At 44.9% G+C, this 23,730-nt stretch overlaps 1 protein-coding gene across 4 annotated transcripts in view; it reads left to right on the top strand.

Moving 5' to 3' along the window:
* The window catches only part of tweek (transmembrane protein KIAA1109 homolog tweek), a 576,634-nt gene that overhangs the window by 275,966 nt on the left and 276,938 nt on the right, over positions 1–23,730 (top strand). For all 4 annotated transcript variants that reach the window (XM_070534911.1, XM_070534912.1, XM_070534910.1 and 1 more), the window contains 2 exons: positions 688–945; positions 16,846–17,102. In XM_070534911.1, coding sequence (XP_070391012.1) covers positions 688–945; positions 16,846–17,102 — 515 coding nt within the window. The remainder of the gene's footprint in view (positions 1–687; positions 946–16,845; positions 17,103–23,730) is intronic.

Here is a 23,730-nt window from a genome sequence, read left to right as displayed (position 1 = left end):
TGCAGTCCACGGTGTGATGCGTCCATCTCAATTAAAATATCGTTGATTTGTTGCAGCTGTCCAACACAAGCGCAGCCAAAATATTCACATCAATTGTATGTGTGCAATTTGGGGTCTGCATTACTGCTACGATTGAAATACTGGTGTGTAAAATGAAAAGCTCTGCAGGTTAGAAGAATAATAAATCTAGATAATGAAAATAACATTTAAAGAAATGTTGTATTTTGATGTTCTTTCCGTACCAAAGACCTTTAAGTGCTGACCAGCTACCTTTTGCTCCATTTTACGCTTGGTATGGCCAGCAGTTAGTTGAGATCGCCTCAGCAAAACTAAGCCATAGGTGATCACTACAACATGCTTGAGCTTTTGCTGTGAAAAGCCACATGTATGTCAATGCTCTTGGGAATGGCAATGTACTGCTATAGCAACATGCTGACCATGGTTGGACAGACAGTATTCATGATTCAAGTTATCTTGAAATACCAGTGTCTATTTGGTAAGAGTTGCTCGAGAGGTGGTCATTTTATTGGCTGAATCTTGCACAAATACTGGGCCTATTGGCAGTTTTATGTTCGGGCATTGTGCTTGCGCTGTCCCTACTTGGGGGTGTGCCGAGATACCTGACAGTGTTACTTCATCCATGCTTATGTGAGCAGCTGCAGTGATTGGGTGGTCTTTTGCGGGCAGGTGCAAGTGCAGATGCTGCAGAGCCAACAGGCGCAACGGTGCCTACAGGTGCTGCCTGAGGCACAGGAGCAGAGCCCACCGCTTGGCCGGCGCCGCGAAAAGCCACTGCTGCTTGAGACGAGCCTGCCGGGCCACCACCAGGGTGTGGCCACCATCAGCCTTGGTGCAGCTCATGCTCAACTGCGGCGCCTGCGCAACTGCAGCTCCTCGTTGCTCAAGGAGGCCACTGTGACGTGCGTGGCACCCCACCACAGCAAGGTTGGCTTTCTTGAGGGTTTCCCAAATATATCACCTTGTACAGGTGTTCTGGACGTGTACTCGACTGTACTGGACACTTCCTTTTACAGGTGTTCTAGTTAGCTGCGACAACCTGACCTCATATTTGCAGCACAAAATTCAAAAAGACACTCACATAGAGTGAGGCCAGCTCTGGTCTTGTCTACTTCGTTTTGTTCTCTGTGTGTGCATTCTGAAATGTTGTGCTTAGAATATGAATGCTGGCTGGAAGTAGCTTTGTCACATAAGTGAATTTTGCCTGACCTGACAAATATACATTTTTGCCTTGCCACCAGTACCAGCAACAGTGATTTAGTCAAATGAAAGTTGTAGGGGTCTAGTATCCCACAGAAGTATCAACCACCACTGGTTCGGGCTTAGTCAGCCCCAGGGCCGCGTCAACCATTGCCTCCTGTCATCTAGCACGCAGCTGTACGCATGCCTAGGCCGCAAAAGGAGGGCCAGAGCGCTGCGCACAAATGAGAACACGGCATTGTCTTAAGTTGGCAGAAACTGTTTATTTGTGTCCGGTTACACCTAACACTGCACAAATGCCCAGTCCCGATCTGGCGCAGGAATCAAAGGGCTCCCATGCCAAGGGTGAAAAATACAGAAAAAGCCACTACTAACACGTCACTGCGAGAGGATGGCTCACCATGACATGCCGCTAGGAAATAACCAAGCGGCTATTCTAATTGATCTCGCAGTAACCATTGGGCCCAATCGCAAGAGCTCAGGTCATATCCATCGTCTTCCGCCTCCGACAAGTGGGGCTCGGTGCAGTATGACCACGCATGAGCATGAAGCACCACTGTGCGGCTTATCGTGTGGAAAAAAGGAGCAACGCAATGTATGCACTCGCAGTAGGTGCAAAGCTCCGCAAATGGGCTCATGTCCAAGGCCCTAACAAAGGGGCCAGCAAATGAGGTGGAAAACATGTACAAACCATTGTGACATCCTGGAGAAGTCTCCCCCTCACTCCTTTCACCCATTGCACCTGTTGCGCTGCCGTAGCGCCGCGACCACCAAGGAGGGCAGTACAAGCGCCACTACCACAAACTCTCGTGAGTCCCCCCAGTGCTTGGGAGTCCCCTGGTGTTGCATAACAAGAATGTAGCAGGCTATCGCAAACTCAGACACATGGATATCAAGATGCGGTAGAACCTCATTGATGCGATCCAGTCATGTACGATTTTGCAGCGCCAATGTTCACAATCAAAAGCACAATGACCCAATGGTATTCTGCTTATTTTTTTACCAGTTCATGCTGACACGTGTACTGGTTTATCTTTTTCGTACAACCGCTTTTTACCATCTTTTTACATGCAAGCGTGGGACACGCTTGCATGTATCAGAAGTTTCTCGAATGTTATCGATGGTTCTATTTGCTGTCTGTTGTCATCGAAGCTTGTATAATCTGATTGTATGTGCGACGTGAATTGTGTAGAACTTTCTGAAAGACATGCGGGCACCAGCAATTACTCTGGAACCTTCGATGACATATATAAAAGCCGACGCGCTTGACTGGCAGATCAGGTTTTCGACTATCGTCGACTGTGTTCGCTGCTGTCGTTTTTCTTTGAGTGTACCCTGCTTTTCAGGGCACTGGTTCGCCCAACAAAACAATAGTTTCGTCACTGACATTCTTGCCGCTTTCTTCACCGTCACTACTACGTAACATATGGTGAAAGTGCTTTGCGTTCATGTACTGGACACTTGCGATGAGCTGTGATCGAAGCACGGACTGCGAAGAAAACACCAACTTCGTCCCAGACCATCAAGCAAGCCACAAGATAAAACACTTGCCCTCCGGAACATAACTTCTACCTGTGACGATGAAGAAAATTATGGCCAAGTCTACAACACCAATGGCAGCCCCAGCGTTCCCCATCTTGCTGTAAAAGCCTCGGGAGCCACCAACTGCAGTGAATGAAGCAGCACCACGTGTTGCATACTCGCAGATGGGAATGTCTGCTCACTTTCTTGCCGCATATTTTATACCGGCCAGCAGAACAACAGAATGGGCAAATGATAAGTAGCGTCAGTCGTTAGTAATGTTAGTAGGGTTAGAAGCGCCCTCTACACTACATCCCCCCTTGTCACAAATGTGAGATTACCTTACAGGCTAATTACAGGTTTAATCTTTTTGGCGTAAAAATGTGTTGACCCGATAAAGTTGTGTACTTGACTTTGTTTCGAAACTGATTTACCTCCAGGGCATAAGTGATCACTTGATTATTAATTTCACATTGAAAATGCATTCATCTTCCTAGAGGCGATCTAGAATTATCGTTGACTATAACCACGCTCACATACCCTCAATTACTGGTGAACCGGAAATGTTTACCGGTGACTACTTTACTAAATTTGATGAACGCTCTGTCGAAGAAAACTAGCAGCTCCACAAAAATAAATTGCTCTACTTAATTAACCGGTATATAGCTTGAAGGCAGATTCCTTATAACTTATGCTCACCCTGGTTTAATAATTCTTTCTGTTGCGACTATGCAACATAAATAAATTTATTTTCCGTTGTGCCAAACAGACCAATCTTGCCGATTGCTGGGATGCTTACTATCATGTAGAAGCCAAGCACATTTATGCTGCTAGGAATGCTAAAAAAACTTATTTTAATGTCACACTGCCATCCCTCTTACTAACTAATCTATGGAAATTCTGGAGCATTTTTTGGGACAAGAAAGCTGACTCTATTCAATTAGTTCATGTTGATAGCAGCAATGTTGATAAAAACCTGTGTTACACTGTGTTAATTGAAGTGTTTACCTCGCCTTTTTTGTGATAATAACCTTGCCTATTTACCAAATATTCCTCATTTCTTGTTTTGTGCTATGGATTCCATATGAGTTGATGGGGTTGGTATTAACCGTTTTATTGTTAATGAAAAGATTTCATCTTCTGCAGGTCCTGGTCTTATTAATTCAAAAATGTTAAAATGTACGGCATTATTTTCATCTGTTATTCTGCCTAAACTGTTTACTTAGTCATCACAGTGCTCATCGGTTCCTACAGACTGGCAAATGGCAAGGGTTATTCCAGTCCACAAATCGAGTAACGCAAATTGTCCCAAGAACTTCTGACCCATCTCATTAACTAGCATTCCATGCAAACTCGTAGAACACGTAATATGTTCTCACCTCATCGATTTCCTGGAAAGCAACTCGTTCATCCATCCATCTCAACACGGTTTTAAAAAAACTTCATTATGCAATACTCAACTTCTTTGTTTCACTAATGATTTGTTTGCCGTCTTAGATCAAGGATTCAATATTGACTACTTCTTTAGACTTTGACAAAACTTTCAATACTGTATGTCATGATCTACATATTCACAAACTTAATCAGCTTAATATTGACCCAAATGTGTTGTCTTGGATTAAGGAGTTTCTTTCTAATCGAACTCAATATGTCACAACCAATAACTACCATCTGCTTTGTCAGCAGTTACATCCTGAGTGCCACAAGGTTCTGTCTTGGAGTCTTTACGCCTCTTGATTTATGATAATGATCTCCCTAACTGTGTAACATCAACATCAATTAATCTGTTCGCAGACAATTGTGTAATATACCAGAAGATCACTAACCTGGATGATTCATACAAACTGCAAGAGGATCTTTACAATGTGTCACTGTGGTCTAACAAATGGCTTATGAAACATAATGTTAGCAAGTGTAAATCAATGTGCATATCACGTAAGGCCAGCAGTGGCAATCAGTGCAGATATATACTGAATTGCACTTTATTAGCATCTGTTAATGCTCACAAATATCTTGGCCTTCACATAACTAATGATATGTCGTGGAATATGCATACTAATTATATTACTGCTAATGCTAATCACATGTTACGATATCTTCATCGTAATTTTTCTACTGTTCGTAATTATGTTAAATTGACACTCTACAAAACCCTAGTTCATTAAAAACTAGAATATGCATCTGCCACTTGCGATAACAATCAAGCATCACTAACCCTTACCCTTGAAGTGATAGAAAATCTAGCAGCTCGCTTTATTTTGTCTAACCAAGGTAACTTATATGTGCTAATAAGAGGGGGGGGGGGGTAGCTTTACTAGTACAAATGCGAATAATGCCCACCATCTGCCATAAAGAAGCGTAAACCCGCAAAAGAGAATTGAATTAAGGTGTATCTCAAAGGTACGCCTGTGAGATACACCTCTCCTTGGCAAAAGAACCACACCAAATAGACTCACGCACGAAAGAAGCACAGGAAGAACGCTGCTAAAAAATAGTAAACAGGCAAAAGTGTAAAATAAAGATTTCTAATAGTGTTTTTTGAATTAGCTCTGGAAGAGTTAAAGATAAGTATATAGTTGCAGAACAATCACAGTTCTTTTGGATCCCTCGTTTACTGCTCTACCAAGTGCCAAAACCGACTCGTGTTGTTATTTGGGAAGTTGCGTAACGATGCGTGGTCACCAGTCCCGTACAACCACGTAGAGCGCATGACGATGCGGTCCTAGACGTACTGCGCCCACCGTGGAAGGTTAGAAAAACACCCATATTAGCACTGCAGAGAAGTGGATACATCAGGCGGCTCAACTGATAACTGTAGAAGCGTCATTCAAAACACACGGAATTATTCTCCACTTCCGGCAGCGTTTTCTTTATGGCAGCATATATGGTTCCGAGAATCTGCCAGCATCGTGGCGAGCCATCACTTGAGGAAATAATGAAGCAAAAGGAAAAGGTAAACACAACTGGCATTTTCTCTGGCCGCAACTCGTTCCACGAACCCACAGAACAGCTGACTATGAACTGAATCCTTTTCCTGGTTTCTGGATCAGTCTAAACAAACAAGGTTGAACTAACAAAGCAACAGCAATGTGCATGATCGTTAACTAGATGGTGACAACTGAACTCATCTCGAGTTAATCGCACGAGCAACGGATCGATGAGAAAACCAGCCTTCACACCCCAGCAGATGCCAATAAATACCACCATCCAAAAGGAGTAAAAAAAATTTACAACCATTCCACTCTATGAAGATGGAATGGCAGCGAAAGCTGATGACGGTCGAGCTATCAAACGAAAAGCAAAGTGGTTCACCTCTGCTGCGGGTCAGCCCGAAGATATGCAATATTGGGTCGACCTGCGGTGCAGGGGAAGCAGGTGTTAAGCACCCCCAATAACTGGGCTGAGCCCGAAGGTAGTGCAGTGCAGGGCCGACCCACGACCGAGGTGAAGCAGGTATTAAGCACTCCTCATACATCAACCGATCGCAAAGATAGTGCAATACCGGGCCGACCCACGGCAGAGGTGAAGCGGGCATTAAGCACTCCCCATACATGGGCCGATCCCAAAGATCTCGAAGGACGTGTTACAGGTTCCAGGTCCAGTAGTATATGCCATTGAGCTTGGACCCTTTCTGAACTACCACCAGGATCGGCCCACAGGATGATTTTTCTGTTGACGGACGGCAAAAAAAACTACGGAAGTCGGTCATATACTGCTTTCGCCGTAAAAGGCAGCAATATGTTGACCGCCGAATAGAATGATTTGGCGGCGCTTTAGGAATGTGTGTGAGAAGTGGCGGCGGGGGCGTAGGGGGGTGGGGTTATGCCTCTTAATTTTCCCCCTGGGTACGTGCCTGATTCCTGCCATTCTATTGTAACATGTACGGTATTTACTCGAATTTTGTGCGCACTTTCTTTCCAAGAGAAAAAAAAAGAAAGAAACGGGTCCAAATATTGCGTGCGCATTAGAATCGAGTATGACCATAAATCTGCGTTACCATATTGCCATCGGCATTTCAAAATGGCCGCCTCATGCACGCTTCAAGCCTAGCTGCCGTTGCTTCCTCCGTGTGCTGTAGTATGTAAGCTTCGGTTAGCACACCGTCTGTCTTCCCGTTTTCTGTGTTTGCTCTGTCAGCATCAGTGATGTTCCATGCAGGGAATTTTCTTTTTTTGGGGGGGGGAATTTTCGGCTGCAAATTTGGACGAATGGAAAGGAAGGAATCTTTGCGATAATGCTGGGAACTTTAATATTGATGAAGTAAATATTACAATGACGCCTTTGAGCGAGCAATCACTTTGACAAACTACACCACACCCTTTTCAGTGCACAGGCTAATCTTGGACCTGGTCGGCTTCAAGTTCTAATAGCCTTACTTGTGAAAGGCTGGTGTGCTGTGTCGGTACAAAACGCGGACTGCAATTCCTTGCATCATTATTTGATAAGGTAACCTACTCAGAATCGCTAAAAGACGGCTAGCCACCAGTGTTAGTTTATGCTATAGAGCTCTGTGTATGCTCTGTCTATGAGCTGCCTGTCTCATGCATCGGAGAAGTCTTTCCGAATGAGACAGAACTGGTACTGATGTGCCGCACAAGCCTGAGATGTCGGATGTGAGGAGGGTGCATTGACACAGACTTTCGCTCAAAGGCAAATCCTCAGTGGCGAGACGGGCCGCCAAACGATAGCTCTGAGCCGCACGTAAAATAGGCGACCTTGAAAGCGGCCTTTGCTCTATGGTTGGAAATCGCTTATACAACGCCTCTTTTAGGCTACATCGTAAGTTTCTGCCTATGATTAGTTTGACATTGCTTGTACACTTTGCACAGGGAACCTATTGACGTCCCGTTTGCCACCAAACTTGCAATGCATGCAATTTAGCAGTTGCGGATACATGCTCGTGATCTACAGGAGTACAAACGGACACCCGCGAAAACGAATATACGCATACACACACACACACACACACACACGCACGCACGCACACACACACGCATATATATGTGGAAACTCGCTCCCGAATTAATCGGAAGACTCCGCCACCGGGTTCTGTATGACACAAAGCTCATGCCGCTACTCGCATTTAAAATAGTAATAACGTGCATGATGCGCTCGCTTTGAACACAAAAAGGGGGGCATCTTAGTAGGCACATATCAGCAGCGTATTTCGGAGATTTCTGCAACGCATTTTGTAAATCTTATATGCCTAAAAACTTGTTGATGTATCCGCGATAGATGTGTTTTCCTAATTGCCATGGGTAACTCAATATAGAATGATTTCTAAATGGTTCTGGCCTCGTAGTTACGGAATTGCACGTCTGCAAGCGCCCGTGAACTCGGCCAGGCAAACCCTACAGGTGTACTGACGACCATTCACAGTTGCGAATTCATGCTCGTAATCTACAGAAGTACAAGCTGAAACCCGTGAAAACAAATATAAGTGCAAATGTAGAATAAATAATTGGACGCAAACTACGACTTTTTTTTTTTACTTGCTGAAAACCTGTACGTGAACTTTGCAACTGTTGACGTTATGTTATTTATTTCTTATTGTTGAGGGCTACTGCAAACCTTCTCATCACTTTTTCATTTATATTTAGGCTACCGCAAAGTTTCAACCTTACCTATTGTGGGGATGCGCGACCCTCGCGCATCCCCTGATATTTTGTTTTCCCGCATAGCCCCCGTTTCCGTGCGGCGTCGCCGCGTGGGCCGTGGCGGTCGGAGTGGTACAAGCGCGGTGCGAGAGATGGCGCGAGTGTCGCGCCGCTGCGCGGTTACTTGGGTGCGGGAAAGACAAGGGCACTTTCTTTGACGGTGGTACGGCAAGCAACTCGGACGTGCCGCGCGTGTGCCAATCCATGCTTCTGCGAGGCCGCCTCGCGTGGCCGCCTTGGAACGCGCCACCGTTGGCGTGACCGAACACGCGAATGACCAGGCGTTGGGATCCAGCATGGGGCGAACATATTCGCTCGCTTCCGGTCGCGGTGAGTCGGACTTCTAGATTTGTCGCGCGCCCATTGGCATGTTTTGTGGATAGCAACTCGGCTAGCAGGCATTGATCTATGAAAGGTGCAATAAATGCCCTTGTGATTGTTTGCACTACTGTGTTGTCGTTCCTTTGTCCCAAGAGCACGGAGGAGAACCCCACACTATATAGTAGGCCCTTCAAAGCTGTGAGCGACCATCACGTTTTTTGTTGGCTGGCAAATTTGAAGGACCTGTGGCATGCAAAATCAGTGATGACAATGAGCCACAATAAGCAGGAGCATGTTTTTACTGAGTAGAAGGTTCTAGCTGATGGTCATTCCTCAACGTGCGAAGCTCCCGACCACATCGCGCAAGACGCTCGTAATCTGAACCACGTGCCCGCTTTGTTCCTAAGCAATGGCCTGTCCCTAACCAGCTACCATTCTCCTCATCTTCCTTGACATCAGTGCTGCTACAGAAGGCCCCCCTCTAACAACAGAGCCATGCAGGAAGCTGGAACGATACTTTGAGGAGTTTGGGTGGGGGTGTTTGGATTTCAAGTATGTTTGTTGACTGGCGAGTACCAACTGGCTCTGACCTAATTGGTTTATTCGGTGACTGACGGAGTGGGTCCTCAACCAAAGTGGTTTCGAGGCAATCGATAGAGATATTGTTCTGTTGGCCGTTTAAGTCCATGGTGAAATGCCTGTCGGCACGATGAAACTATGGTCGTGAAGCATCGTATAAGTACCGGCGATGCAGCATCTGTTTGCCGATGCCCATACTGAGTGTCGTCCTCTGGGCAACAAGTTATCCAAAGCGAGGTTGAAAAAATGCTTGCAAAAGGGATTATTGCACACTCTTCCAGCTTGTGGGCTTCCCCTGTTGTTCTCTTAGAAAAAAATTATGACAGCTGGCGATTCTGCATTGACTATCACCATCTACACACGATCACCAAGAAAGATGTATATCCACTTCCCCGCATTGACAATGCTCTGGATTGTCTTCACAGTGCCGCTTATTTTTCATTGATAGTACTTCGCTGTGGATGAAATGGACCATGAAAAGACCACATTTGTCACACGAGACAGCTTATGTCGGTTCAGAGCAATGCCTTTTGGCTTGTGCAATGCCCCGGTGACCTTTGACGGATGATGGACATGCCCTTGTGTGCTTGAAATGGTCTATCTCTTTGTGCTACTTCATCTGTTCTTTCTGTTTTTCGTACCGCTGGCTTGCAGCTCAGCTTGACTAAGTGCCACTTCGGTCGCTGCCAAATAGCCATGCTCAGACATCTCGTTGATTTGTCAGGCATTCGCCCCAACCCCGCTAAAACTCGTGCTGTGCAGAATTTCCCCTTACAACCTGTACCAAAGATTTTCGAAGCTTTATTGGCCTTTGCTCTTACTTCCGCAGGTTAGTGGAAAATTTCGCCCATGTTGCCTGTCCCCTGACTGACCTCCTCAAGAAAGACGTTTCTTTCTGCTAGGGCTCTGAACAAGCGTCTGCTTTTTTGCAGCTCATCACACTACTCACCACGCTTCCTGTTCTCGCCCATTTTGACGCCTCCGCTTTGACAGATATTCGCACTGATGCTAGTGGCTACGGCACCAGTGCAATTTTAGCTCAACGCCACTGGGCACAACCACGCTATCACCTACGCCAGCCGCCTCCTCTCTCTAGCCGAATAAAACTACTCAATTACCGAGCACGAGTGTCTTGCTCTCATTTGGGCGATGGGCAAGTTCCGACCCTATATATATGGTCGACCATTCACAGTACAACCGATCACCATGCCTTCTGTTGCCTTTCTTCCCCCAAGGATCCCACCGGACGCCTCGGTCGCCGGGCCCTACAGCTGCAGGAATACACATACACTGTGGTCTACAAGTCGAGTCACCTACATCAGGACGTCGACTGCCTGTCTTGTCATCCCGTCGATACACCGGCTGGTTTAGTGGATGTCGCACTGATCTGCATTCTTTCGCTCTCCGCCTTGAAAGACATTGGTGTTGGACAATGACGCAATGAATAGTTACGGCAGCTTATGGAATGCCTGCTCTCTGATCCAGCTGACCCATTCCTTCACATGTTCGTGCTACAGAATGACACTTTGTATCACTGCAACATGCACCTTGACGGGTCGTGCTCCTAACCATTCCATCTCATCAGTCATTCCATCTCATCTTCAACAGACTGTACTCCAGTACTCCAGCTACTGCGCAACGTTCCCACCGCTGGACACCTTGGCGTTACTTGGACCTATGACTGAATTTGGCGACAGTTTTTCTGGACCCCACGGCTCTATCCAGCGCTATGCTGCCGCATGTGAGTCGTGTCAACGCCGGAAAAGACCAGCTGTGCATCCTGCTGGTCTGCTGGAGCTTTTGGATATGCTGATCGACCCTTTTTTTCACGTTGGTGTTTTTTCTTCCTGGACCATTCCGTATATCAAATGACAAAAATAGGTGGATTGCCGTCGATACAACCTGCTATACCGTTACTAGAGCCCTACCAACCAGTTGCGCTACAGATGTTGCTGACTTATGCTTCACAATGTTATCTTACACCACGGTGCACCTCGTACTACTCACCGATCGTGAAAGATGCTTTCTTGCCAAAGTCATTGATGACTTACTTCAATCATGTGCTGCTAAACACAAGCTTACTACCAGTTACCATCCTCAAATTAATGGTCTGATTGAACGCCTGAACCACACATTAACTGACACGCTAGCAGTGTGTTTCATCTGATCATCGCGACTGGGACACTACTCTACCATTTATCACATTTGCTTACACGCCATGACACAGCTGGCTACTCACCCTTCTATCTCCTCTTCGGCTATGAGCCGATTGGCCTTTCAAGACTGTCCTTTCAACCACACTCAACTCGCCGACAGAGTACGCTCGGGATGTCATAGCCACACATTGCTCGCATTCATCTTTCTGCTTCACAGACACGCCGGAAGTGCCATTATGACCAGTGCCATCATAACGTGGAGTACAAATTAGGTGCTCTTGTGCTATTTTGGTCTCCAACTCCGCTTGTTGGTCTTTCGAAGAAACTCTTCTCGCGATACTACGGCCCTTATGGCATCCTCTGCCGGGTGACCCCTGTCACTTATGAGGTGTCTCTACTGGATGCCACTGTTCCTTCACCTCTCTCTGACACCATCCATGTCAGCCATCTCAAACCGTACCTTTCTTGGACCCATGAGCCGGAACAATTAAGTGCTTTTTCCGACGGTGCTAATGTCACAGTCTGTAATGTGGGAAGATGACGTTGATAGTGGCCTTGGAGATGACAAAAAAGAGTTTAGGTTTTTTTCACTGCACTACGCATGTTGGCTCCACCATTAAAAGTCATCTGTAAATAGATGTACGCTTCTTCCCTTCCTTCCCATAACAATATGTTCAATACAAGAGGATGTCCGAGTTCTGGAGGTCTGTGGGACAAACAGACCTTTCAGGGTCTGGTTGAGTGAGTCGAGGGAACCTGGCTGAGTATAATTCTGGTGAGTTCGAGAGAGCCTGGCTGAGTAGAATTTTCGTCAGGCTGAGTCTAAGTGAACCTGGCTGATTAGTATTTTCGTGAGTCTGAATTCGAGTGAGCCTGACTGATTTTACTTCTGGTGAGTCTGAGTCCAAGTGAGCTCAGCTGAGTTGTAGTTTCATGAGTCTGTGTCCAAGAGAACACCGCTGATTAGAATTTTGGCGAGTCTCAGTCCAAATGAGCCCAGCTAAATATAGATCTGGTGAGTTTGAATCCTAGTGAGCCAAACAGAGTGGAATTTTGGTGATTCTGAGTCCAAGTGAGCTCTAAGCAAAACCTATACGTATCCCACACACTGTGGGAATCGATGTAAGCGACGCTTGCTGTGCTGTTTGCTTTGATTGACGATAATTAGTGGTGACAATAATGGCACATGTTTAATTTCTTCAATGGTTAGTGTAACACGAGATTGGTGAGTTGATGTTAAACATTACCTTGGGTGCACCACTGCTGTTTGTCTGTGTAGTACACAGAACACACAGGAGGAGGTGTTTGCTTGAGGTATTTTTGTGTGCCATGCTTCTTAACTCTGAGAGGTTTGAGCGTATTCATTGCCTCACATGGCACATCACATCGTGGCAAGAGTATTAAACATTAATTGAATGATGGGGCTGTACATGCCACAACCACAATCACATTATGAGGCGCGCCGTAGTGGCGGACTCCGGATTAATTTTGACACCGTGGTTTTCTTTAATGTATCCCTAAGTCTAAGTGTAGAAGTGCTTTTTAATTTTGCCCTTGTCAAAATGCGGCTGCAGCAGTCATGATCAAACCCGTGGCCTCGAGCAATGCCATAGCCGCAAAGCTACCCCGGTGGGCACAGAAGTGTTGATTTAGCATGTGACCCATTCTGTAGGGTTGTCTGGACCCTACTGTGTACTGTAATGTGGCTCTGCTTCTGCACGGCTTGTGTAAGTTGTTCACTTCACAAGTTTGCAGGGTGTTTATGTTTTAGAAATAGCAAAAACGTACCATACCGTGCCTTAAACTTAAATTTATTCCATTAGCCCACAACTGCTGTCGCATCTATAGTAGCAGCGTTTTATTGCACTCTCACATCACTTCTTCCCTACCCCCTCTACCCCCCTTCCCCGCCCTCCCCTCCTGGAGGGGAACAGCGAGCGAAGAGTGGCAAGGCTGTTATTCACTTGTTTTATGACTGCGTCGGTTCTACCCAATCTCTGCCTCCTCTCTACCATTCTATCTAGCTTCCTTCTGGACTTGCACGTTAGTAGAAAAGTAAGCACTGCAATTTCTGCAATACATTTACAGGGGGTCACGGATAATTACAGTTGTCAAGAGACTAATGTGGCAATGCCCAGGGAGCTCCAGGGGTAATTGCACACATTCAATATGGTGCAAAGGTCCAAACGAGCTTCTGGTGTTGCCTTTCCTCTCTGCCATAGTCCTGTCATGTATACACACACTTTGAACCCCACCCTCTAATGTGGTGTGCCAGACAGCGGCAGCAGCAGCAGCAGGGGGAAAGTCAAAGGAAGAGCCAAAGCAAGCTTTGCCTTAAAAATTACACTGACGTTTCACTTCATGAATAGGCGTTAAGTGCAAGTGTATGGGTGCTGTTTCAAAGTTTCTAAGCTACGCTGATTTGTCTGAGGCACCCTCATTGTCGCAATCCATCCGGCAGATTTTTCGGGGTCTCTTGGGCACACCTAGCTCGTGCCTTTTGCCACTTTTGTTCAGCTCGTGCCCGGTGCTTGCTGATGACTCCGGGATCAATCGACTTGTGCTCAGCCTGCTGCTGCTTGTGTTGTTGTTTCATCCTTCTCACTCGGCCTCTCGATCACCAGACAAACCTGGTACATACATAGTGCACAAAGAGGGCACTATGGCGATTTCGAATCTTCAAAGGCCATTTTATGGCCCATATCTTCTGAGTGTTCGACTAGGAGGTTTCCTTGTCTGGAAAACGTTCTGACATAGTTCTTGTGTTGCTTCATTCTTTCGGTCAAGTTTTTCATTTTGCCAATGTATGCTGCCTGACAGTTTCAAGATTTGATTTCGTAGACAACCCCTTGGAAAAAACCGAAATTCTGACAACCGAGACCAACAAAAACACCTTTTGTTGGAGTTGTGGTATATACAAAACACCAGAAACAGCTTAAAGCGTTCCAAAGAAAACTTGCCGTCAGTTTCTATTCATGGTTTAAGCACAGCCAACAAAAATAAATACCCTATTTACTCGCATAATGATCAAACTCGCGAAATGATCGCACCCCTGAATTTTTTCATCAAAATTCGATTTTTTTTATTTCCCGAGTAATGATCACACCCCAAACTTGCCGCAGCGATATGTCATGTGCCAAGTCTAGCTAATAATGATCGCGCTTACCATCTGTCGAATGCTACGCGAACGACTCTTCAAGACAAACCAAGTAGTCTGCACGCACCAAACATTCTTAAGCAGATGCCTGATTTCATTCCTTTCATCACTTTCCGCACTTCCATGACAAAGAAACAACAACCACACTTGCCTTTATTATGTGTACGCTTTATAATGGTTGTGGTCAACAACAACAACAAAAAAGGCGCCTTTCAATTCTTCTTGTCTGCACTTGTGGGCACGCCACAAACCGCGAGCGGCAATGATAGCAGTCACGTTTACACTGATACGTTAGAAGTGTACCCTATTCATACACCGACGCTTGTAACACAGCTAAGATATTTGCCCACCCTTAGCGGAAACGTGCCATATTAGGATAGTAGTGAAGACAAATGCCGCAGTTTCCACAGCATGGCCGCCATGTGTTTCTATGTCACTGGCAGCTAAGCGCGCCCATCTGTTTCTGTCCCCTCAAAGTGGACATGGCTGCGTTATTGCCGCAAACTTGCCGATATTAATGATATTATTCATTGCTGATACAGAAGAACCTGTTTCAATGCACATAATGTACTCATGAGAAGAAAAAAAATCATGTTCGGCGCGTTCGGCTTGCTCCGCCGGCCGCCATTTTTTGTTTTGGTGTCCCGCACTACATACAGCGGCAGCCGCCTATTTCTTGACCTGTTATCATCCCACAGCAAACGCAAAATGAAAAAAAAAAATATTTTTTTGTGGCGGGAAATTTAACTTGCGTAATGATCGCACCCCTGAATTAGCATCAATTTTTTTTTTTTACAAAAAAGTGCGATCATTATGCGAGTAAATACGGTAACCATCTCGAACCGCGCCTAGCCCACCACCCTTGTGTAGCCATGAGGGATCCACCTTCCCCCATCCCCACCTCAGCAACACAAAAATGATGACAAAATGCTCTCCACACAGCGAAACCCCCTAGCCAAAAACTCAGAAGACGCAGACCATTTGAAGAAACTGAAATTCTTACAAGCGAGACGAACCAATCAAAACGACAGTCTTAACCCTTCTAAAGAAAACCAACCATCAGGTTATATTCACAATAAGCACAGAACAATCTCGGACTGCACCCGGCCTACCACCCTCAAGTAGCCAAGTTAAACTCAACATCCCCTCCTTCACCCCCTCCCTGCCAGAACCGACCCGGACCGCGCCCGGCCTACCACCCTCATGCAGCCAAGAAGAATTCACCCCGCCACCCCCAAGCCCCCCAGAACTATCCTGAACTGTGCCCGGCCTACAACCCTCAAGTAGCCAAGAAGAATTCAACCCCCCCCCCCCCCCCGCCTCCCTCCTTCTCCTCCACCTCCATGCCCCCCACCCCGCTCCCCCGCCAGACCATAGAAGCTTAAAAGTTGCGCCTCGACATCTCCATAGTCATCCCCCCCCCCCTCCCTGAAGAAGGAGCTGAGTTGTTTTTGAAACTTCGGAAAAATAAATTCACTTTTTGGTTGGAGCCACTTGGAAGTCATAATCACCCAACCAACCAAACAGGCAACTATGTCAAAACGTTTAGCTTCAATTGCATACACTGCACAGCTTCTAAATATCAAGCCAAAGAGTGGCATGTGGTCATACTGTGCTGGGCTGCACTCATTGGAGGCAAATGCTGAAGGAGATAGCTCCTGTGCTCTTGCTGTCATGCCCTTTGGTCACCGTAAACATACACACTATAGTAGAGGGAAGTTTCTTCTCACAGCGATGTCCTAGCAGTGCCTATTCTGTGTAGTATTCACCCTTGATAGGGCAATTTGGCTTCCTGTGCTGCCTGTGATCAGCTGTTTGTAGGGCGTCACCGAAGGTAAATAAACCTGTCCTTCATTAGCTTGGGCACCACTGTGCTTCTTACAGTGTATCAGTATTTGCACAACAACTGACACGGTCCTGTGGCTTGTATGGTTTCATATTCAAAGCTGTAGCAGTTGGTAGAGAGGGGCAAATGCCCTCATTTTTGTTTTCTTCCCTCACTCTCGCGCCGCAGGTACCGTCCTCACTTCACGCTCACATTGAAAAATTTTACCGCCCTCCTTCACCTTTGTCCTCACCCATAAAAAAATTATCTGCCCTTCCTAAACCTCACCCTCAGCACAAGAAGGTCTTCACAGCATGTATGCTGTTGCTGCTTTCAGCCAGCAGTGTTCTTACAGTGGTCTTGAGTTGTCAATGTTTGTCTCATTTTCTAAAGAGAGCCTTTGCTCTTCAGGTGTGCTTCACGTTTGAATGCCCTGACTGGGAGAAGGTGGATGACAAGATGGGCTTCATCATGACCGAGTGTGGAGTGGAAGGAGCTAGCTTGAAGCTGGTGGGCCATGGTGGGCCACACAGCACCAACCTCGAGGCCCTGTACTCTGAAGGAGAGCCATCCTGTGATGCTTTGCTCCTACTTGAGATCAAGACGGTTTGGTTCAACTTTGCCGCCCCTCCACGCACCACCAATGCACATCGCACTGACTTCACCAGGTACACAAGGCAGTGTTTGGCCTTATAAAACAAAAGTTATAGAGCTTTTGCTCGGCTTACTACTGAAAGCTTTACTTCTGCTCGTCATAAGGGCTGCTCTCAGTTACCTGTGGCATGTAAACTCAGTGAGACAGCTTGCAGTGCAATCAGAATGGTTGGCTTACACGCTGCACCACTAGATTTGCATCTGAAATGCACTTTAAAAAAATTAATATGAAAAGCAGTACAGCACAACACAAATAACAAGGAAGGTGAAAAGACATATTCCAAGCACATCTGGAGCTTTTTATTAGAAACAGTAACAAATATATAGAACAGAGAAAAATCTGGCCACATGACAGTGCTGCTGAGGCACTGTCATGCGGCTCTGTCACGTTTCTACCCTGTTATGGGACACTGTCATGTTTCTGCACTATGAATGACCCGAAAATCTCACTCCAAGTGATTAGTTTTTAAATGGTCGCAAGTATCAGTTCAAGCCAATGCACTTGTGTACGGTGAGGACACAAGTGCTATTGCTAGTTCTTCTTTTTTCTTTGACATTTGTCATGTCAGTTATCTAAAATGTATTGTATCAGATTCAATTGAATCTTCGGGTCATTTTTATCAGTAGAAAGCCTAACAGTGTTAGAAATTGGGCTAGTTGGTATTCCATGATATAACTTCGTAGTTCAGAAGAGTGAGACAGAGGGCCCTTCTGTCTCGTTTCGTGTTTTGAAGTTACACCACAGGAGGAGGCCCCTCAATAAAGCCAGAATTCATTAGAAAAACAGCAACATGAACACAAAGTTAGTTACTCAACAAACAGGGAAGTCATCAAAGTGTAGAAGATTACTGATCACTGGTTTTGGTAATACAACTGCTTTCTTATACATTTTATTCCCCAGATATGCATTTCATTCTTTTTTGTGGTCTTTTACCCCGTGTGTTTGTGTTGGAGTTTTGACAGCTTCCAGTTTTATTCAATGGCTGCCTTGTTCTGATAAAAATGGCTTCAAAGTTGCACTCACTATGCACACTTTGATTTGTCCTCAGTGACTGCCATGGCCAGTTGTAAAAAGAAAATTGAACTAGCAATGCATGCGCATTGGTTTAAAATGTTGCTCTTGACTCACTTGATGATAAACTCAGTTGTGCTTTGTGTGTGTGTCCAATCGTCTGTCTTGTCTTTTATGCTGGTTCCTGAAAAGGCATAGTGTCTTAGTTAGGTCATTGCATGCCAATTTCTCCACTTTTTCTTGAATTCTAGCAAAAGTTCTAATACAAAAACTAATAGCCTATGAGGTTATTGACACTAATACAGTCTATTATGTCTATTAGTGTATTAGTCTAATAGTTCTATTGGTGTATTGGCCTATTAGTCTGATAGGTCTATTTGTGTATTAGTCTAATAGGTATATCGGCATATTAGTCTAATAGGTCTATTGATGTGAATGAAAAGGTTGCGATGCAGCAGTTACAGAACAAAAACAGGCATAGTTGCTAGAAGCATTTATTAGCATATCAAATATTTTTACAGATTTCACTTTCGAGATATTCGTCAGGTCATCTTGATTGCCAGAGTTTTTACTCCACCACTTCGACCAGAGAACGTCCTTTTGAGGAGGTTAAAAATACTTGGGCAGAAACATGCACACATATAGAAACACTTAAAAGCTGGGGTGCTAGTTCTACCACTAAATGTTTAAGCTGGCAATATTTGCTTCTAAATTGGAATAATATGGCCCCGCAATTTCCAACTAATTTTAGGACAAAGTGCGATATGCTCAGTTCGACACATTTATCACAATGAAAAATGACGTCACTTGATACGACAGAACAATTGGACAGCACATAAAATGAACCTAAGATGTTCTGTGTGTTACATCAAAACTGTAGGCAGATAAGGAACAACTCTAGACAGAAATCTTGCGCAGCATTGTCGGAAACAGGCATGTCATTGCTGCTATGCGCACAACAATCGGCCCAATGACAGTGTACTGAAGTGCATCCACCTTTGGGATAAAAAGAAAGAAACAACTTTATACTATACTATAGAAGCATAAATAAGTACAATAATTACCTCCAAATGGTAGAATCGGCGCCGGGGAAAACACATCACATCGATGCACGCTGATAGATCCACAAAGCCACGAAGCACAGGGGTAAAAACAGTTGCCTTCCATTGTTTTGAAGTCACACAACGCCCATATTCAAATATACTACTGCAGAAATAAGATTGCGCAGATGCCAACGCCTTGGGTTCCTTAAAAACACATAGTTCATTCACTAAAAATCACGCACGCCTCGCCTTGACATGGCTACAGGACACTGCAACATGGCAGCCGCCAATGCACACGTGCTGCGCGCAACTGCAGCTGACTATGGTTGCACTTTTGTGATCTTCCCGCCCGCCGTGTTCCCTTCTCCGCGATACTGCTCTTTGATGTCAATAAATATTACGGCTTTTTATATGCGGTATTAAGTTATCAATTTAGGTTACAAGTTTAACACTACTTTATGCACACTTCAACAGAAGATACGGAACTAACGAAACTTCAGTGCCAAACAAATATGGTTGCTGCGATTACACCATCACTCGTAAACTTACCGGCCATAGAGCGTGTGTGCCGTGAGCGTAGCGAGAGACCACAACTTTTCACAAATTTTATCGCTCGTCGATTTACCCTGCCGTTCTCACTCCGGCTCATTGACTATCACTTCGCATAAGTCACCAAAAAGCCATTCATCCCTCACATGCCCTTACTACTGCGCATATGATTAATTTTTTGTCCAAATGACAAAAGATTGGAACAAGTTACCCGTAGATGCTGTAAACAATACCGACCCTCATAAATTTAAAGCGGTTCTGGCTGACATTATTAAATAGCGTTATGCATTGCTCTCTCTCTCCAGGTTGCATTGCATGAGTTTATTAAGAACATGCCTCACAAATTCTGTCAGTATAAGAATGCAAAGCTGACTAATCCAGCTTCGCCAGATGTGCTATATGAGGCTAGAGCTCATGATTTTAATGACTATTTTTATTCGGTTTTTAAAACTGATAATAGTACTGCAAAAATAAATCCTTCCTTTTACAATCAGGATAATCGATTGCTAGGCACGCCTACTTTATCGGAGGCAGGTATCCTTTCGCTCCTATTAGGTATCAAACACCCGCCGTGGTTGCTCAGTGGCTATTGTGTTAGGCTGCTGAGCACAAGGTCGCGGGATCGAATCCCGGCCACGGCGGCCGCATTTCGATGGGGGCGAAACGCGAAAACACCCGTGTACTCAGATTTAGGTGCACGTTAAAGAACCCCAGGTGGTCGAAATTTCCGGAGTCCTCCACTACGGCGTGCCTCATAATCAGAAAGTGGTTTTGGCACGTAAAACCACATAATTTAATTTTTATTAAGTATCAATGAAAAGAAAAGTAGCGGTCCAGACTCAATCCCCAACAGCTTTCTAAAATGGTACACGGAGCCAGTCAGCAAATATCTTTATCTCATATATTCCAAATCTTTGAAAGATGCTTGCCTTCCTGCTGAATGGAAAATTGCTAAAATTACTCTTACACTCAAATCAGGTAGTGCAGCTTCTCATTCTAATTACCGTCTATCACTTGCACTTGCAGAAAAAGTCTAGAACACATTGTACTAAAATTTTTAATAAGTTTTATTGAGTCGAACAATATCCTCCACATGAATCAGCATGGCTTTAGTTATGGATTATCCACTGTTACACAGCTTGTCGAAACACTGCATGACCTGGCTCTCGGCATTAATAAGCACATTCAAACTGACGTCATTTTTCTGGATTTCTCTAAGGCTTTCGACCACGTCTCGCACGCTAAACAACTCCTTAAACTTAATTACATATTAGGTGATGGCCCAATTTACCAATGGATTAATAATTACTTAACAGACCGCTACCAATTTGTACAGTACGGCGCTCACTCTTCTGACCTTGCTCCAGTGTTATCAGGCATTCCCCAGGGATCTGTATTAGCTCCAGTTTTGTTTTTAATATTTATAAATGACATAACTAACTATGCTGGCGTGAAACTCAGGCTCTTTGCTGATGACTGCATGCTCTATAATGAAGTACGACACCATGATGACCAGGTGAAATCAAATAATGCCTTAAATAAAATAGCTCAGTGGTGTGCAGATTGGCAAATGACAATAACCATTGATAAAACCGTGTTCATGTCCATTTAAAAATAAAACGTCTAATCTTGGTTTTCCTTACCATTTTAACAATGTGCCATTTCAAAGTGTAAACCAGTATAAATACCTAGGTTTCACAGTACCGTCTAATCTCAGCTGGACAATAACTGTGTGTCAAGTGTCAAATAAAGCGTTAAACAAACAGTTCTTCATTAAACGGGCCCTGTCATATTCTACACATGAAACAAAGCTTCTCGCATGCGTCACTTTTGTGCGCCCAGTCTTAGAATATGCCAATACTGTATGGTTCCCTCACACTGCAAACAATATCGCAATTTTGGAAAGGATGCAGCGGAAAGTGGTGCATTTTATCTTTAACAGATACGGACGCCTTGGCTCACCTACTGCTCATTTACAGCATGCTCGTCTAGCTACCCTTGAAAGTCATGCAAAGCTTTTTCGCCTCAAATTTATATACCAACTATTGCATAGATCATTCCGTATAAACCCTGACTCTTACTTGAAATTTCATGATACTAGACCGACCAGAAGAAGGCATGCATGGGAACTTGTAGAATATCCGTTTATTAATAATACGTTTCGCTATTCTTTCTTCCCACGGTCAATTCGTGAATATAATACACTGGATGTAGTCGCAAAGCAGCAGCCAACACTAGCAAAATTTATGGAATTAATTGAGCATGCTGTATTAGCCTAAAAGTTGTCAATATAAGTAATCAAATTGCTTTCGCCATGCAATCCATCCCGATTCAGTTTGTGATAGGAAAGCACTTGCCTACACTTTTTGTTCTGTGCATTTTGTATTTGAATGATGCTTTCTACTCTGTATTTTTTTCTCTAGTTTCCCTGCTGGTTAATGTACATTAGCTTCCTTGTGTGTATTATTATGTATGAATGTACTACTGCTATTCTTGTATAGTCTCCAATCATTATGTGCTTTTTTTATAGAATGTTTTAGTAGGGTTCATTGATGTGACTTGTTGCTCACCCCTGTAATAATCCCCATGGGGGATTGATAGTATTCTATAAATAAATAAAAAATAAATAAATAAGACGCTGCATTGAAATCCTTATACGTATACATCAATAAACTAGAATTTTTTTTAATTTGGTAAATATTATACATTTCTACATTTATTTATTTTACTGATAGATGTGTTGTATTTACTACTTGTTTATATTTGTTATTCATAGTTATTTTGTATTCTTGTATTTAGTGTTTCTTTCCTGTTATTGAATTTTTATGTATGGTAAAAAAAGAGAAAAAAAAACTGCCCTAGATTGTAATGCACACCCGTTTGCCGTGACCCAAAGAAAGAAAAGTCCTTTACAGTGCCGCACACCTCATTCTTTCATACAGAAATACAACTTTCTCTCATTTGGAAAAAACAAAGATTTACACCCAATAGACTAAAGTTGCGATAAATAAAAAAGTCACAGTTTTGCGCAGAATGCAAAGCCTCGATTATGATAGCAAATTAGTAGACAGCAACAGGAAAAGTAAGGATAGTAGTTTGTGGGGATGCGCGACCCTCGCGCCTCCCCTGATGTTTTTCCCGCATAGCGCGTCTCCTGCAATCCCGCTTCGCCGCGTTGCCTGCGTGACGCCCGCACGGTCGATGTGGTTGAAGCGCAGTGCGAGAGATGGCGCGAGAGTTGCGCTGCTAACGCCGCGAGGTTACTTGGGCGCGGAAAGAAAGGCGCTTGCCCTCTTTGGGGTTCGGGAAGCAAGCGGGACGGACGTGCCGTGCCGCGCGCCGACCGATGCTTCGGCGAGACCATCTCGCGTGGCCGCCTTCGAACGCGCCACGATTCGCGTGACTATACACGCGAACGACCAGGCGTTGGGATCCAGCATGGGGCGAACATATTCGCTCGCTTCCGGTCGCGGTGAGTCGGACTTCTAGATTTGTCGCGCGCCCCTCGGCATGTTTTTTGGATAGCAACTCGGCTAGCAGGCATTGATCTAAGAAAGGTGCAATAAATGCCCTTGTGATTGTTTGCACTACTGTGTTGTCGTTCCTTTGTCCCAAGAGTACGGGAGGAGAACCCCACATCTCCCACAAGTTTTATCTGCCCTATACACCAGAACACCGTGAATTCAAAGGGCGCCGCCATATTGATGAGCGCCGGTCGCGCCATCTATCCCAAGCGCCGCGAAGTAGCAGGCCTGGGCTGCCACGCCGGGAGATGCGACCCGGCGCGAAAGCGAAACTTGGGCTTTTTAGCTGGGCGGAAGGCGTGTTTCACGTTTTTTCTAACCTGTCATTTTCGCTGTCTGGATTCAATCAAACTTCAAGACCTCGTGCAAGTCCACAATGGACACACTGAGTGCTGTGCAGACTGCAGAAGCGAATACATCGGGTAGGTACGCTATTACGTTTGTGCAAACCGCGCGCTATATGCTAGAACACCTGTGAGCTTTTTGGCACGTAACCTGTGAAGGAATTTACAGC

The sequence above is a fragment of the Dermacentor albipictus genome, chromosome 3 (genome assembly GCF_038994185.2).
Source record: "Dermacentor albipictus isolate Rhodes 1998 colony chromosome 3, USDA_Dalb.pri_finalv2, whole genome shotgun sequence".
NCBI lineage: Eukaryota > Metazoa > Arthropoda > Arachnida > Ixodida > Ixodidae > Dermacentor > Dermacentor albipictus.
The sequence above is the reverse complement of the archived record's forward strand: the minus strand, read 5'-3'. Positions and strand labels throughout refer to the sequence as shown.